The sequence below is a fragment of the Podarcis pityusensis genome, assembly GCF_964106645.2.
Source record: "Podarcis pityusensis genome assembly, chromosome: W".
NCBI lineage: Eukaryota > Metazoa > Chordata > Lepidosauria > Squamata > Lacertidae > Podarcis > Podarcis pityusensis.
The window spans coordinates 31572316-31589231 of NC_138045.1; the positions used below are offsets into that span (position 1 = coordinate 31572316).

The window sequence follows — 16916 nt, forward strand, 5'->3', positions numbered from 1 at the left end:
TATTGCTTATCCTTCTGTGTAAAGCCAGCACCCAGATATAACCATATTTATTGTAATTTAGGCAACAACTGAGTCCATTAACTGCTTTAAAGCCTTAACAGCTGATTGCTCAAAAGTCTTTCTGATGGAGGTTGTCCCCCACCGCCCAGCTCTTGAACCTCCTTGTTCCCCTGACAAGATGGTACTTCTTGGGGGTCCTGAGCCCTGTCCACCTCCCCTTTCTTCCAGGTGGACATGTCGACCGTTGCCATGCAGGCGGGATCCATCCTGAACAACTTGGTGCTGAGAGCGCAGGAACTGGTGCTTCACTTCCATTCTCTCCAGGTGGACAGGCAGGAGTTTGTCTGCTTGAAGTTCCTCATCCTCTTCAGCCTTGGTAAGTGCCAAGGGGTGTGGATGGGGCAGCGAGACACCTGGGAAGAGCAAACAGGGGCTGCCATGGAGAGCTTTGTGCTTCAGCCCCCCCCCCTGAGATCTCAACCACATGAGGTGTTTGGAGGAGACTTGCTTTGCTTATAGGTTCGTCTGCCTGGCGGGTGGGGCTGGAAGCAGAGCCCCCATAGTCTTTGCCTTCTCCCTACTGCCAGAAGGACGTGATAAGAGCCTGGCTGCTGGACCAGGTCCATCTATTCCAGCCTCTTGTTCTCATAGTGGCTAACCAGCCGCCCAGGCAAGCAGGACATAAGCAATGAGCCCCACCCCCCTCTTGTGGCTTCCAGTGATGGAACAAGTTACCCAAACCTGACTGTGCAGCCACCCAAACCGGGCCCCAAAATCCCCCAATTCCTTCTTCAAGGATTCATTAGCTAAAATCCATTAGCTTGAGCTGTATAACCCATTAGCTTGAGCTGTATAACACAAACCCAGCTGTGTAAACAAAGCCTTCTCCTTTATAAGTCCATGAAGGCTTAATGGATGGCCTTGTCAGTTCCGAGTGAAGACGCGATGGCTCTGGGACTTATATCCTGACCACGCTGACGCACAGACCTTGCAAGACAGGCCTGTCAGCCCCCGCGCCCGGGGATGGCTCCAGGAGTACTCCTATAGTTGGGTGACCTTCTTACCCCAAGATAAGAGTACAGGAACAGGAATATCTGTTCATGCTCAAGGATGTAAACTTACGTGTACAAACTCATGAGGGTGGACTCCTGGGGAGGGGGAAAGGGGACCTGAAGGGTATATAAGCTGTATGTAACTGCTCTTTAAGTGTGCTCGCTGTGACTGATCACGCAGTGCCTTTCTGCTATCCGGAAAGCAGAAATAAACTCTTTCTCTGAACCAACCCTCGGTGTCTATTGACTCCTTCCTCCCTCCCGGGAGCAACGCACACCCAACCAATGGGAAAGGTCTGAATGGCTACACCAGCAGCTGGTAATCTGGAACATTGCTGGACAGGCCTTTCCAAAACATGGATGTTGGTGGTCTCCTTGAGCATGTTGTTGAGAGCTGAGGGGCTGAGGGGCAGTTCCTGTTCATCTGTGTTTGTGTCCAGAGGAATTCAAGGACAGCCTCGGATGTGGTCAGCCACACTGGAGATTGCAGGAGATTCCAGCCCTGCCTATTGCCCAGAGGAACTGTGCACAACATCTGACCTTGACACAATATATGCAGGGAAATGTGGGAGTGCAGTCTGCAGAGGAGCCAGGTTTGGCTTGTCTGGTACCTGCTTCTGATCCCCGCCCCCAAAGACCCCTTCTTTCTGCTCAGAAGTTGATTTGCACCAGTTCAGGCAGCCTAGCCTCCTCCCCTCCTGCGCATGGCAGTGGAGCAGGGCCGTCTGTGTGGGTATGAGCGACACCTCGCCCCCCACAACCTCTCCTACAAATAGTTGCACCAGCAGTAGTTGAGGGTGGTATTGGCTGCATCTGCTAGGCCTGCAAGGTTGCACACCAGCCCTGGGGCGGCAGGGGTCAAGCAGTGACCTTTTCTGCACTGGGAAGCTGCTTTGTTAGTGCTGAAGTCTCAGGCTCTTGGTCTGTCCGGCCCAGCGTTGCCTACACTGCGTGGCAAAAGTTGCTGCTCTTTGGGGTCTCAGGCTTGCGGTTTTATCCCAGCCTCTACCCATAGAATGCCATTTGGCAACTGAACCCAGCAACTGGAATGCAGAGCTTCTGCCTGTTCTGTGGAAGTGCTCAGCGCTGCAGTTCTCTGAGGAAAATGACACCAGCAGCAGTACCCTTCCTGACGTTTGCCAAAACTGTTGTCCAGGCTCCTTTGAGAAAAAAGGTTCAGAAAAGTTTCCTCCTTTTGGCAAATGCTGTGTTTGCCCATTTCATGCCTAAAACCTGCCCAGGATTCTGTACCTGAATTGTGCAACCTGAATGCAAATCAAGCCTCTTTATTTTGCATAAATCGAGCCGTGAGGCTGGATGAGGCCAGTGGCCCACCTAGTCCAGCCTCCTGTTCCCACATTGGCCAGCCAGGTGCCCCTGTGGAAAACCCACAAGCAGGGCTTGAGCACATGAACACTTTTCTGTCCTGCCAGAGCTATAGCTAGGTGATCTTGCGCCCCTGGCAGAACCGTCCAGATTGTGCCCCCTAGCCATGGACAAATTAGCTCTTCTTTCCACCTCTCTCTCCCCCCCCATTCAATTCACTCTCTATTCCTATGAGGCAATAATCAATATTTATATTTATGGAAAGGCTACATTTCCTGGTGCATTGGCCGGGAATTCGCATTCCCCGAGGACGAGGGACAAATGTCCGAGGCGTCACCGCAAGGCGAACAGCTCGGTTCGGCGTTGGCGGCTCCAGCACGCAACCTACCAGTTTGTAGGAGGAACCGACCACCCCGTTCTTGAGTGGAGACGCTGCGGCAGCAAGAGAAAGAGAGCGGCCACGCGGGAAGAGGGTACCCAGAGGAAAGGTAAGCTCCACAGGGAATTTGTGGGAGCTAAGGGGCCTGATCAACCCCAACCAGTAGGAGCAGTAGAGTGCCGCCGGTTCTGGTAGGAGCAGTAGAGTGCCGCCGGTTTTGGTAAAAGGGGATGGGGAGGTGAATGGGTGTATGGGGACACTCCAGCGAATGTTTGAGTGAATGAGACGCTGGGGCTCAGAGCCACTGGCGAAGCGGCATGTGGTCCTTGAGGTGCGGTTTCTGACAACGCGAGTGTTAGGATATTTCCGTTCCACCTTAAAAAGGGAGCAGGTTGTTGTGTCACAGCCTGCGTATTTCCTGTTCACAGGAAGTTTATGCTTTTGTATATGCTTTCGTTTTCTCTCTGTGCCTGAGACATCGAAGCAGGCAATCATGTTTTTTTTCTTTGTTCTGATCAACGCTGAATAAAAGTTGTAAATATGCTCTCCTGAGTGCGTCTTTCGCTGTACGAACTCTCCTGATAGAGCGTGCACGAGCTCTGGAATGTGGCAAGCTATTTCTGAGGCTTCGTGTCGCTAATTGACTGATACTGTATCTACGGGAGATCGATGGATCATCCGGAGGCGACGTGGAACCATGATGGCCTATGTCTCCCTGGCAGTATCCCAACAACAGGTTTCGGGCCCAGATTCACGGCACTTACAGGAGAGTAAGACTGCGAGAGACTGTGAGGTATGTGGAGAAAAGTAAGACTTTTCTGTTGCCGCAGCAGCCTCTTTGAACTCCAGCAGATTCATTGGCCTGGGAGCCGCGCCAGAGGCTTCGTGATTTATGAGCTGCCGAGATAAGAAGTTTTTGAAGGCATACAGGCTCACGGCCCAAGTAAAAGCCTGGAATGGAGTTTTTACAAGCCTCAGATGATGGCACTGAGTGCCCAAAGTTAAATCGGCACAATTATGTGACCTGGGCTGTGTGGTGTGAGAGTTTGCTGCGACAGTTTGGAGTGTGGCATACTGTGTGTGAAGCCCCTCCAGTTCCTCTGACAGATAGATGGAAGGCCCAAGATTCAAGGGCCATAGACGTAATAGTCTTGTCCGTCTCTCTGGAGGAAATTGCCACACTGTCTGGCAATAAGACAGCGTGTCAGATGTGGAATGCTTTGAAGGTAGCCCATCTGCCGGTCATCCCAGCCCAGAGTTTGACTGCATCGGAGGTCCTGGCTGTTTCCCAGAATGAGAGTGAATGCAGGGATGCCGAGGGCACCGGTTGCAGGCTGCAGGGGGAGCTGACTGTGATGTCATCCCAGGCAGCATTCCAGCCTCCAGGGGGAGCCAAGGAGTCGGCAGCTGAGAGCTCTGTTTCTCATGAGAACCAAGGTCATCGTCTCTGCAGAGGCCGGAAGGCCAGAAGTAAACAGAGACAGAACCCTGCAGATGGCCCAATGCAGAAGGGGGGTGAAAAGCCCAAGCCAGGGAAAAACAAGGCTTTGTTTGCTGGCACAGCTTCACCAAAGGCTAAAGGCAAGTCTGATGGCCAGGAGCAGGGGGGCAAGCAGCAGCCAAAGCCGGTGGAAGACAAGGTTTTGCTTGCTGGAAAAGCTGCTCCAAAGGCCAAAGCCAGATTTGTTGTAGATTCGGGATGCACCCGCCATCTGGCAAAAGATAAGCATCTGTTTATCTCCTTCACACCTCAAGATGGAGAGATCCACCAGGCTGATGGAAAGACGTTGCGGATCGCAGGAGTCGGGACTGTGAAACTGGCAAGTCTGCACACAACCATCAAAGATGTACTTTATGTTCCAGATTCTGCAGACAATTTGCTCAGTGTCCCACAGCTGACTGGGCGTGGCTTTGAGATTTCCTTCAAGAGGAGCGTCTGTGTCATCAGGAAAGGCAAAGAGGACATTTTGCATGCAAAGTTTATAGATGGTTTGTTCTGTATATATAACTTATGATGACAATGCTGTTGCTTTGTCTAATGTTGATTCTTGTTGTGTTGCACAAACTAACAAAGTTCTTCATGCAGGATGTATTCACAAGGCACACAGAAAATTTGGTCACATGTCTTGGCAGGCACTGGCCAAGATGCCTGGATTGGTTCAGGGTTTGAACATCAAGCCCTGTAAGTTTCACATGAAATGTGTATCTTGTGCAGAGAACAAGGTGAAGGTTGCTCCAAAAGGCAAGGAGTCTAGCAGGCAGGCTTCCAAACCCTACCAGCTAGTCCACGCAGACCTGGTTGGTCCACTTGCGCCCTCTTTGGGTGGAGCAAGGTACTTCATGGTTCTAATTGATTCTTTTTCCAGGTACATTCATGTGTTTATGCTCGAGCAGAAATCGCAAGCGTTTCCTAGGTTCAAGGCATTCTGTGCTTGGTTGGAGAATGCTCACAGTAAACGTATCGGCTGTTTGTTTACTGATCGAGGCGGGGAATTCACTTCTCAGCAGTTTGAAGCTTTCCTGACTGAGAAGGGAATCCAGCATGACCTCTCAGTGCCTAGGTCGCCATGGATGAATGGACTTGCTGAGCGAGCAAACCAAACTTTGCTTCAAGGCCTAAAAACCTTGTTGCATGATGCCAATCTCCCTGAGAAGTATTGGGGGGAGGCTTTGTCCACGTTCGTTTATTCCTATAACAGGAGACTGTCGTCACCTATTGGTTGTACTCCCTATGAGAAGATGCTTGGTAAGAAACCTTACGTCAATCACATGAGAATCTTTGGTTCTGACATGTGGGTACACCCCCCCCCCCAGAGCAACAAGCTTGGGAAGCGTGGGGCACATGGTTTGTTCATGGGGTACGAAAAAGGTTCATACAAGGTATGGATGACTGACTCTAAGTCCATTAAGTTCACAAAGAGTGTAGAGTACAATCCTAAGTGGGGGGAAAATGTGGGAATTTTCCAGAGTTATCCAGAGGAAGATGAAGGTGATGTGAAAAAAGCAGATAATGTTGAGGTAGAAGAGGAAGCTGAGGATGATGATGATCAGAGTTCAGATTCCAGCTCAGTGGGCGGTGCTGCTGCTGATGTCAGCGACAGTGATGACACAGCAGACTACAAGAGCGCAAAGGCCTCAGTCAGACCATCTGATGCGTCTGACAATGAACTGGAAGAACCACTGTTCGCCATTGGTCACTTTTCTCCTAAGAAGGAGGAGATGAGTGAAGAAGACTTGCGTATAGTACGCAGATCTGAAAGGGCGACCAAAGGCAGACCTCCAAAGAGATTTGCTGATGAGTTTGCTAAGACGGCAACTGCTGTTCTTAGTAGCTCAGAGAAGGTATGGGAACCTTCAAGCTTCAAAGAGGTTCAGGAGTTAACCTCTAAAGATGCTGAGCCTTGGCTTAATGTCATGAAGGCTGAAGTTGATTCCTTGAATAGGAACCAAACTTGGGAGCTGGTACCGGTAGCCCCAGGAATGAGACTGGTTGGCAGCAAATGGGTCTTCACGGCCAAGACAGACCAGAATGGCAAGGTTGTCAGACACAAAGCCAGATTGGTTGCCAGAGGTTTTTCACAGGTACCAGGACAGGATTACCACAAGACCTACTCACCCACTGTCAAGTATGAGAGCATTCGGTTGATGCTCAAGATTGCTGCAGAGGAGAAACTGCACGTTTCCCATCACGGCATTAATACAGCTTTTTTGTACGGGGTTTTGGGGGAGGAGCTGTTTATGCTTCCACCTGATGGAATGCAGATACAGAAGGGAATGGTCTGTAAACTGCGGAAATCCTTATATGGTCTCAAGCAGAGTGCCAGGTGTTGGAACACAAAACTCACTGAGACGTTGCTTTCTCTAGGTTTTCACCAGGGCAAAGCTGATCCATGTGTGTTTGTCAAGGAGGAGGGGCAAAACAAACTGTATTGTTTATGTTTTGTTGATGATCTTCTGATGTTTTGGAAGAATCAGGCTTTGTACCAAAGCACCCTAGCTCAGCTGAAGGAGCACTTTGACATGAAGGATCTTGGTGAGGTATCCAACTATCTTTCTTTGCAGGTGGAGAAGGACCAAACAGGTAATTTTCTGGTACACCAAACACAGAAAATTGCTGATGTATTAGCCAGGTTGAATTTGGTTGATGCAAACCCAGCAGACACACCGATGGTGACAGGTTACCAGGTAGACAGTACTGCTGAAGCATTTTCTGACACAACGCTATACAGATGCGTTCTAGGCAAGTTGAATTTCATTGCTAGATGTTCAAGACCTGACATAGCTGTAAGCACTAACCTGCACAGCAGACATGCCAACAATCCTACTGTTCAGAATTGGAAAGCTCTGAAGCGCATAACCCTCTATTTGAAAGGGACTTTGCACTACAGGCTGAGGTTCACCAGTCAGAAGACTGGAGGTCTTGAAATCTTTGCAGATGCTAGTTTTGGAAGTGACACCACGGATGGTACAAGCACTTCTGGAGTATGCTACATGTACAACCATTGTCTGTTTGACTGGTTGTGCAAAAAGCAGATGACAGTAAGCCTAAGTTCCTGTGAAGCAGAACTCAATGCTCTGTCATTTTCACTCATGGATTGTGAATGATTGATGCACCTGTTTAAGGACATCAGAGTTTCTGTGAAATGTCCTATACAAGTGTATCAAGACAATAGATCTTGTTTGGCTTTGCTGAACTCAGAGAGTTGCAAGCAAAGAACCAAGTACTTGCAGATTAAGCTACATCGTGCAAGAGAGTGTATTCAGAAAGGACTCATTCAGGGGTCCTACATGGCAGGAAATGAAATTCCTGTTGGTCTAAGGTTGTTAACAGAGAACAACTTAAGTTTTATGTACAGAGGTTGCAATTGGGTTGAACCACAGGTACTACAGGTTACACGGAAAGGGGGAGGATGTTAGGATATTTCCGTTCCACCTTAAAAAGGGAGCAGGTTGTTGTGTCACAGCCTGCGTATTTCCTGTTCACAGGAAGTTTATGCTTTTGTATATGCTTTCGTTTTCTCTCTGTGCCTGAGACATCGAAGCAGGCAGTCATGTTTTTTTTTCTTTGTTCTGATCAACGCTGAATAAAAGTTGTAAATATGCTCTCCTGAGTGCGTCTTTCGCTGTACGAACTCTGCTGATAGAGCGTGCACGCGCTCTGGAATGTGGCAAGCTATTTCCGAGGCTTCGTGTCGCTAATTGACTGATACTGTATCTACGGGAGATCGATGGATCATCCGGAGGCGACGTGAAACCATGATGGCCTATGTCTCCCTGGCAGTATCCCAACAGCGAGTCCGTCCAGGCCACTGACAGGACGCGGAGAAAGGTGACTGAGTGAGAAACCACATTAGGTGAACAGAGTGTCCCGAGTCATGGGGGGGAGCAGTAAATCGACCCCCTTGCAGTGCTTTCTGGACAATTGGAAGGACGCCACAAAGGGAGATGATTGGGGGTTTAAATTGAAGAAAGAAAGACTCTGAACCCTATGTGAAGTTGACTGGCTGTCCCAAGGGACTGGGTGGCCCAGTGAAGGGACCTTTGATGAAAATCTAGTCGACCCCCTATGGCGCAACATCCTCATTGTCCAGGCAGATCAAATTCCCTATATTAGAAATATACCCTCCCAAGCCAAGTTGTGCTCAGTACAGAAGCAAGTAGTACAACCAGCAATAAAGCCGCTGCTGCCGCTGGTCCTGCCAGCCCCAGAAGAAGAGGAGGGTGGAGTAATTTGGCCCCCTCCACCCTACGCACCAACTGCACCAGGGTTGCCAGATCTGGGAGCGGATGGGGTTGCGGGGACTGGTCCTTCGCCCCGTGCCCAGGCTGAGGATCCAAATAAGGATTCCGCTACCTCTCCCCAACCCCCAAGAAAAGAGGATGAGGAGGAAAGCGAGGAGGAAGGTGATGTTGAGTGTGATGAATTCAGAAAGAACTTAGATAAGGAGGCGAAGTGGACAAACAAGCAATCCGAAAGGTTATTTCAGTATATCAAACCATATAACACAAAAGTGGATGTAGCTCCTTGGGTTCTGAGGGCAGCAGAGTGCAAGGATGAGGATTGGCAGAAGAAGCAGAAGGCTTTAAGAACCGCATGGGACAGGGCAGCTAAACATAAAGAGACAAATAAACCCGAAGGATCCATACCCCTAGGATTGTACCCTGCATTGCCTAACTCCACTTTGGTGGCCCCGCTCTGCCGGGTGTATGACCCGTTCCGGAGCCCCGTTCGCAACATGAGCAGAACGCAACCTGCGCCTGCGTGTCTGCACACGCGTGGGTCGCAATTCGCCGCTTCTGCACATGCGCGTGACGTCATTTTGAGCGTCTCTGCATGCATGAGCGGCGAAACCCGGAAATAACCCGTTCCGGTACTTCCGGGTTTCGGCGGTCCGCAACCCCAAAAAACACAACCTGAAGCATCTGTAACCCGAGGTATGACTGCAGTTCTCACTCAGGGCCACCAGTATGCAAATGAAGGACTGAGAACTGTCGCTCACTGACTGGTTAGCTAGTTGGGAGTTGTTACTGTTACAAATTACTTAATATTATATAAAGCAGCCAGCTAGGCTGCAGTCAGGAGCAGTTCTAACTGCTGTAATAAAGAGCTGAGAATCTAACAGAGCTGTGTCCTTCATCCATCTTCCCCACTATTTAACATGGAGCAAGAGCGGCTTTTGTGCGCCTGCATTCCCTTAAGCGATTGCAATTTATCTGACGCCTTCAGCAGACAAAAGCGGCACTGAATGCAAAGAACTCTTAAGGGCATAGAAATGGTCCCGGCAGCTCTGCCTGTGTGTGAGGCAGCTTTTGTCGCAGGACGGAGTCTTTGTGGCCGCTCTCTCTCAGTGGAGTGTGTCAATGTTATTTGGACAACATTCTTTATGCCTTACAGGAATGAAAAGATTATTCAAATATTCAATTAAATCGTGAATAGGGTTTCTTCTCCAAACCAGGTGAGTTGATCAAGACGAACCCTCTTTTTTTGTGCCACCTCAATGTGAGATAAGATGGCGCCCGGCACACTTCCCCTGTGCCTTTGGACGCTCGTGCCGATAGAAAACGTGAGCTCTTTGAAGCTCTTAGCAGAGTTCTTTAGCAGTGGTAGAAAATGTTGCCTTGTGTGTGGATAATAAATCAAACTGAATGCAGGCTTCTTGCTAATCTCTAACAGGCTTTAATGAGAAGAAAAACATCATAAATCAGTCCCGGCGAGAGAGCAGACATCCTTCTCGCCTCTCAGCCAAAAACGAAAGGAAACTCACACACAAAGAAAGATTCCCGTATGTGAACCAAACTACGCCTCAGAATGTGAGACGTCACACAGAACTGTTTAACCCTGTAAGTTCTGATTCTCCTCACACTCAAAGTGTGTGTGTGGGGGGGTGGTAGGGAAGAGAAGGCTTTAGCAGCGTAACTTCTAGGGTGTGTGAGTGTGAGGACTGCGTGTCCCCCCCCCCTTTCTCCTGAAAATGAAAATCACAATACAGTGGTACCTCTGGTTGCAAATGGGATCCGTTCCGGAGCCCCGTTCACAACCTGAGCAGAATACAACCTGTGTCTGCGAGTGCGCAGGTCGCCACGTATGCGTATGCGCGTGACGTCATTTTGAGTGTCTGCGCATGCGCATGCACGAGCGGCAAAACGCGGAAGTAACCCATTCCGTTATTTCCTGGTCGCCGCGGTACGTATCCTGAAAGAACGTAACCTGAACCAAATGTAACAAGAGGTATGACTGTAATGTTATGCAGATGAAGAGATTCCATAATTGCGTGCCTGATTATCCCAGCAGTGACTCAGAAATGAAAGGGGGCAGTCAGCACTTCAACTGCTAAGCACAAGGCCCAGGTCAGGGGAATGTCAAAAGAGCCCTGAGGCAGGATGGGACCAGTGGCCCTCCCCGCCCTGCGTTCTGTTCTCGCAGTGGCCAGTGAGATGCCCATTATGGGAAACCCACAAGCAGGGCCCAAGCGCCAGAGAGTGCCCTCTCCCCTCCTGCTCTTTCCAGCCGGTTCTCCACCTGTGGGTCCCCAGATGTCGTTGGACCACAACCTTTTGGGAAGGCCTTGTTGGCCTTTAGTTGGGCTGGATCCAGAACTTGGCACGGCTGAGAGAAGCATGTCCTGAGTGTTTTTATAGGGATGGGAGCCATGCAGTCCTCTAACTGCCATCAGCCGTGGCCAGCCTGGTCAGGGACTATGGGAGCGGTGTGTCCAGCAATGTTTGGAGGGCACCAGGCCTTCCAGAACTGCTTTACAGAGGACACAAGGGCAGGTCCCTGCCCCAAGGACCCTGCAGCCTAAAATTCTACCCAGGTGGGATGCAGCAGGAAGCAATATGTTGTTGTTGTTTTCAGTTACAGGTGGTTAGGCTCGGTTGTATCCCCTGGGAACTGTGTGCAAGCCTTAGGGTGAGGTGCCACTGAAGCCAGGCTGTCCACAGTTGTCTGCAAGACCCCTGGGGGAAGGAGATGTCTCTTGAGACATTGGCGGACACTTGAGGGCCTTTTGACAGCGAATCTGGGCCCTGAAGGAGGGCTGCCCCTCATGGTGCCCCCATCTCCAACATTGCTGCTGGATGCCTTGAGAGTCTACAAAATGAGAGCTTGCCACTGTCAGGAGTTCAGCCTACACTCGAGTAGGACCCTGGCAGAGACACATGCCTGACTGGCATGTTCTCCCCCTCCTGGTCTTTTGTTCGGGAGCTTCATAAGCTTTCTTCAGCCCGAACATCACAGCGGCCGATGCCAACTGACATCGGCACACTTAGGGATCCGCAGAGTCTTTGCAGACCTCAGGAACTCAGCATTTTGGCTAATCTACAGTGGTACCTTGGGTTAAGTACTTAATTTGTTCTGGAGGTCCGTTCTTAACCTGAAACTGTTCTTAACCTGAAGCACCACTTTAGCTAATGGGGCCTCCTGCTGCCGCCGTGCTGCCAGAGCACGATTTCTGTTCTCATCCTGAAGCAAAGTTCTTAACCCGAGGTAATATTTCTGGGTTAGCGGAGTATGCAACCTGAAGCGTATGTAACCCGAGGTACCACTGTACTTTATTTGCATACAGTATAAACACACACGGAGCACTGCAACATGGCTCCCTCCCTCTCTAGCATCAGACAGCAAAGAGAAAAAGAACAAAGGACAATAGTCCCACTTCATGGAACACAGTGACACAAACATCCTGCCACCGTCACTTCCCACTCTGTGGAGTCAAAACATATACCGTCATGTGATAAACAATCCCATGACTGCAATCATAGATCAGGAATTCTAACAGCCACTTCTCCAGAGAAGGTTTTAGGAAGGGATCTCGAGGAAAAGCAGATTTGCAAAAAGGCTCCCGGGGGAGGGCAATAGCTCAGTGGAAGAGCTTCCGCTTTGCGTGCAGGAGGTCCTGGGTTCAATCCTCAGCAGCATCTCCAGGTAGGTAGGCCTGGGAGGGGGCTAAATATCTCCTGCTGTGGAGAGCCATGGCTGCCAGTACGTGTAGACAGTACTGATCCTTTTTTTAAGAACCCCCCCATGCTTTATTAATTTTAAAAACATAACATTACAAAACAAATACAAAACAAGATGCATCAAGCCACAAAGGGCAATCCAGTAATTAACACTCCCTACACCATACGTACATACCGAAAAAGAAAAGATTAAGTTCATCCATCGCTAATTCTAATGTAACTTCCGGTCCCCCCACTGTGGTTCCTAAATTTCATTACACTGCGCACTTAACTTTTTCTCTCCTAAGTTCTTCTGTTATTTTAATTCTGTAATGATTTCTTAATTCATGCAGAAATCAATCCAGGCCTGCCAAAGAATTTATGTTATTACAATGTTTGTTTAAATATTCTCTGTAGATATTCCACTCTTTATTAAATAAATCTGTATGGTCTCAGAATCTTGCTAGTTCTGCATATTCTAGCATTTTATTTTGCCAGTCTAATTTTGAGGGAATAGAATCTCCTTTCCATACCTTAGCAATTAGAATCCTAGCTGCTGTTACCGCATACATAAAGATTTCCCTTACCTGTTTAGGGATTTCATTGCTCATTATGTCTAGCAAGAAGGCTTCGGGCCTCTTTGGGAAGGAACATTTAAACAATTTTTTAAGTTCATTGTAGATTGTTTCCCAAAATTCCCTGATATTTTTGCCGTTCCACCACACGTGGATCATGGTGCCTTCCGCCTCCTTGCATCTCCAACAGATGTTTGATCTAGATTTATACATTTTGGGCAGTTTTACAGGTGTTAAGTACCATCTGTAGAGCATCTTCATGAAATTCTCTTTCAAATCGTAGCACACTGTGAATTTTAGGTCCTCCTTCCACAACCTCTCCCATGATTCCATCTGGATGTTGTGCCCAAAATCTCTGGCCCATTGTACCATGACAGATTTTACTTCTTCCTCCCTGACCTCCCAGTCAAGGAGGCACCTGTACATGTTAGAGAGCGTTTGTTTGTGTGTGTGTGTTTATTTATTTTTATTTTTTTTAAATGATATTTATTACTTTTTCAAAATTTCCAACACAACACTACAAATAAAAAGAAAAAAAAGAAAAAACAATACGAATACAATACAAAAACGCTACATAGACTAACAAATCAAGCAAAAACAAACAAAAACAATTTAAAAACATCTCAAACATTTTCAATATCTTATATTTCATTCACTTATTTCCAGCGACTTCCTCACACCTCCCTTTTTGTATTCCACTTCTATTATTTGTTTCAGTAATTCCTTTCCATCTTACTCTGTTTTCTGTTCTATAATTATCTTAACACATTCTTGCCATACTTTTCCTTTAATTTTCTATTAATCTATTTATACTTGATTCCTTATGACATTTCTATTAAAGCCATGTAATTTCATTCCAACATTTTTCTAACATTCCTTAATTTTACAATATTTCTATAAATAGTCTTTAAACTTTTTCCAATCTTCTTCCACCGACTCTTCACCCTGGTCTCGGATCTTGCCAGTCATTTCCGCTAATTCCCTATAGTCCATCAACTTCGTCTGCCATTGTCCAACACTTCAGTGTTTTCAAGAAGCAACCATTCTCTCAACCAGCAAAAGGCAGATGGTTCACAACAAAGTTTAAAGGTCTGGCAGGGCAGGTCCACCTCCTTCTTTAGCATCCATCAATATCTTAAGCTTAACTCGAGGCTTCCTGCCCTGCCAAACAACTCTAGGAGCATCCCTCTGCCACCTCCTGAGACCCTCCATCCCATCCAGAGCTTGCAATGTTTGAAACAAAAGCAACATCCCCAGCAACACAGCAGCCCTCATCCCCACCACAATAACTCGACCCAACAGTAACAACTTCTGATTTGTCCATATTTCCAAATCCCCCTTCTCTTCAATCCAACATCCTTCACAGTTGTCCTTAAGCAGATTCACATTTTTGGCGGTCATACTAACCCCCAAATACCTCTCTTTCTCAACCAATGTTAGTCCTGTCACCTCCTGAAACTCTGTCAGGCTTTCCTTTTCCAATTCAGATAGGGCTCTGGTCCTCAAATTCATCCGTTCTTCTTTAAGTTCAATCGTAACGAATGCCAGCTTATGTTCATCAAGTTGTCTTTGTATGGATGGGACTCTCCTCTCCAGTTGTATTACTTTAGATTCAGCAGCAAGGGTTTTTTTCCTGACTTCATCTGAAGTTTGCCGTATCAAAGTAGATTCCTGTATCAGTTTCTGGGTGGTTTCTGAATTGGTATTCACCTTTTGTCCCAAATTATTTAAACTTTCTACAATTAAATCAGTTTCAATATTTGCAACATCCAATTTCACATTTATCGCATCTGTTTTCTTATGGAGTTGTTCCAGCGAATTGTTTATTTTCAATAATGCAGCCACTAAGGCCTCCTCTGTCGACATCCCGTCTGTTTTTTCCTTTCCGTTTGCCATAACACTTAAGAGATTCAAGGTCAATTCCAAAGTCTCACACTTTTCTTATCTTGCAGCTGGAAATTCCCCTAGCCCAGCTCCTATAAAGTAACCAATTTCAAAAGCTTCCACTAGGGGAAAACAGGTTGTATTTGTATCGGTCAATATGTCCTCTTTTAAACACAGTTTCAATAATCCGAAGTTAGTTTCAATTTTCAGTTACTTTCCTCCTTTTTTAAAAACCACCGGAAACAGTAGAAACAATGCATTTCTCTTATTTACCTAGCTGTCAATGAACGTTCTAAGCACTGTCAATGAACATTCCAAAAAAACCCACAAAAAAAACCCCATCAGTCTTACTAGCAGCCCGTTTCCAGGGTCAGAGCGGCGGTGTTTTAAGCCTCTTCGCTCTCTCCCGCAGGCATACTCAATCCGCAACTTCCCCCTCTCTTCTCCTGCCTCCAAGAGGGGGTTTATGTGAGGAGAACCTGAGCTTACAGGGTTAAACAGCTCAGAGTGTACGCCCTGCCTACTGTTGGGAGGGGGGATGTTCGTCATTTCCGAGAGCCTCAAGCCTTTGTTCTTTCTCTCTACTTTCGCTTTTGAGGAGAGAGGACGTGTTTTCACGATGCTGTTCGCTGTGATAGATAATGGATAGTCTGCTGTAAATAAAACTGCTTTTAGCTGCTAAGATCCTGAGTGGACTTTATTTAAGCACACTGAAGAATGCTCTGGAGTTTTTTGCAGTCTTTCTCTTGCCGCTGTTGATCTCTGCTTTGCTCAGGAATGTGGACTTTGGAATGCAGAGACCTGGCCGGCCAGAGCTGCGCGATGGGAAGCGTGCCGGACGCTTATCTGAGCAATAAATCAATCTGCTCAACAGTTTAATGTTCTTTACCGTTGGAAATTTGATCTTTTACAAAAGACCTTCCAGGACTCCAGCTTGCAACTTCGTTGCCTCAGTCTATTTACAAAAAGGGAAGGCGGACTTCTTGTTTTGAACCTCCCCGTCACGATACCAAATTAAACTTTTAGAGATCCAATTCTTCCGTTTCAGCTCTACTCACGGAAATTACTTTAAAGTCAAATTGTCCACAGGAAAAGGTCAGCGCTCTCCGGCAACAGCTATGCGGCTTTGCTCCGTGGAAGAAGCAGACGGTTCGATGCACCGCGCCGCTCACCCCACGTCGCTCCGGAGCCCCAAAAACCCAGACCCAGATTTCCATGGAGCAGATTCCTCCCGGTCAGAGGAATTCTGCCATTGCTGAAGGCGCCTCCCCCAGAAGTCCATGTGTGTGTGTGTGTGTGTGTGTGTGTGTGTGTGTTTATTAAACAGTAATAATAAAATTTTTAAAAAAATATTTGTACCCCACCCTCCCTGGCCAGAGCCGGGCTCAGGGCAGCTAACACCAGTAAAATTACAATAAAAACATAATGGGGGGGGGGGGCGACCGGCCAATTTAAAATGCAGGTTAAAATGCAATTTAAAATGCAGCCTCATTTTAAAAGTAGCCCATAGATCAAAATCGTAAGGGGAGGGAAACGTAAGGGTCAGACTGAGACCAAACCAAAGGCCAGGCAAAACAACTCTGTCTTGCAGACCCTACGGAAAGATGTCAAGTCCCGCAGGGCCCTAGTTTCTTGTGACAGAGCATTCCACCAAGTCGGGGCCAGTACTGAAAAGGCCCTGGCCCTAGTTGAGACCAATCTAACCACCTTGCGACTTGGGACCTCCAAAATATTGTCATTTGTGGACCTTAAGGTCCTCCATGGTGCATACCAGGAGAGGCGGTCCCGTAGGTACGTGGAAATCTTGAAATTTCTGTGGAAAAGCCTTTCTGTTTGTCCTTTTGGAATGTTTCATTTAACTGAAAATACTGCAACCAATCATTCAAATGTGTCCGAATTGCTTCAAAATTCTTTAATTTTAGCTTATTTTCTTTTTCTTCCAATAAGTCTTTATAAGTTGCCCAATTACTTCTCTCATGCTGTTTTTTTAAACTGAGAACGCTTCTGCCGGGGACAGCCACCATGGCGTTTTTGGTTCTAGTAAGTCCTTATATTTGGCCCACACCATGTAAAGCAATTTCCTGATCACGTGGTTCAAAAACCCTTTGTGGACCTTCTCATATCCCAGATGGGCATGCCAGCCGTATCTGTTATTGAATCCTTCTAGATCCAGCAAGTCGGTGTTTTTTAACGTTAGCCATTCCCAAATCCAGGCAAGACAAACTGCATCGTGATGCAATTTCAGATTTGAAATAGACAGTA

The 16916-nt window shown here is 47.5% G+C and overlaps 1 protein-coding gene and 1 long non-coding RNA gene across 2 annotated transcripts in view; both read left to right on the forward strand.

Annotated features, from left to right (window-relative positions):
• Nucleotides 1-9716, forward strand: part of LOC308467777 (steroidogenic factor 1-like) — a 39549-nt gene extending 29833 nt beyond the window's left edge. Inside the window, exons 2-3 of the mRNA XM_080989478.1 lie at nucleotides 229-376; nucleotides 9653-9716. Coding sequence (XP_080845604.1) covers nucleotides 229-376; nucleotides 9653-9690 — 186 coding nt within the window. The 3' untranslated portion in view covers nucleotides 9691-9716. The remainder of the gene's footprint in view (nucleotides 1-228; nucleotides 377-9652) is intronic.
• LOC308467841 overlaps nucleotides 1-16916 on the forward strand; it is a 232708-nt gene that overhangs the window by 117854 nt on the left and 97938 nt on the right. The window lies entirely within an intron of this gene.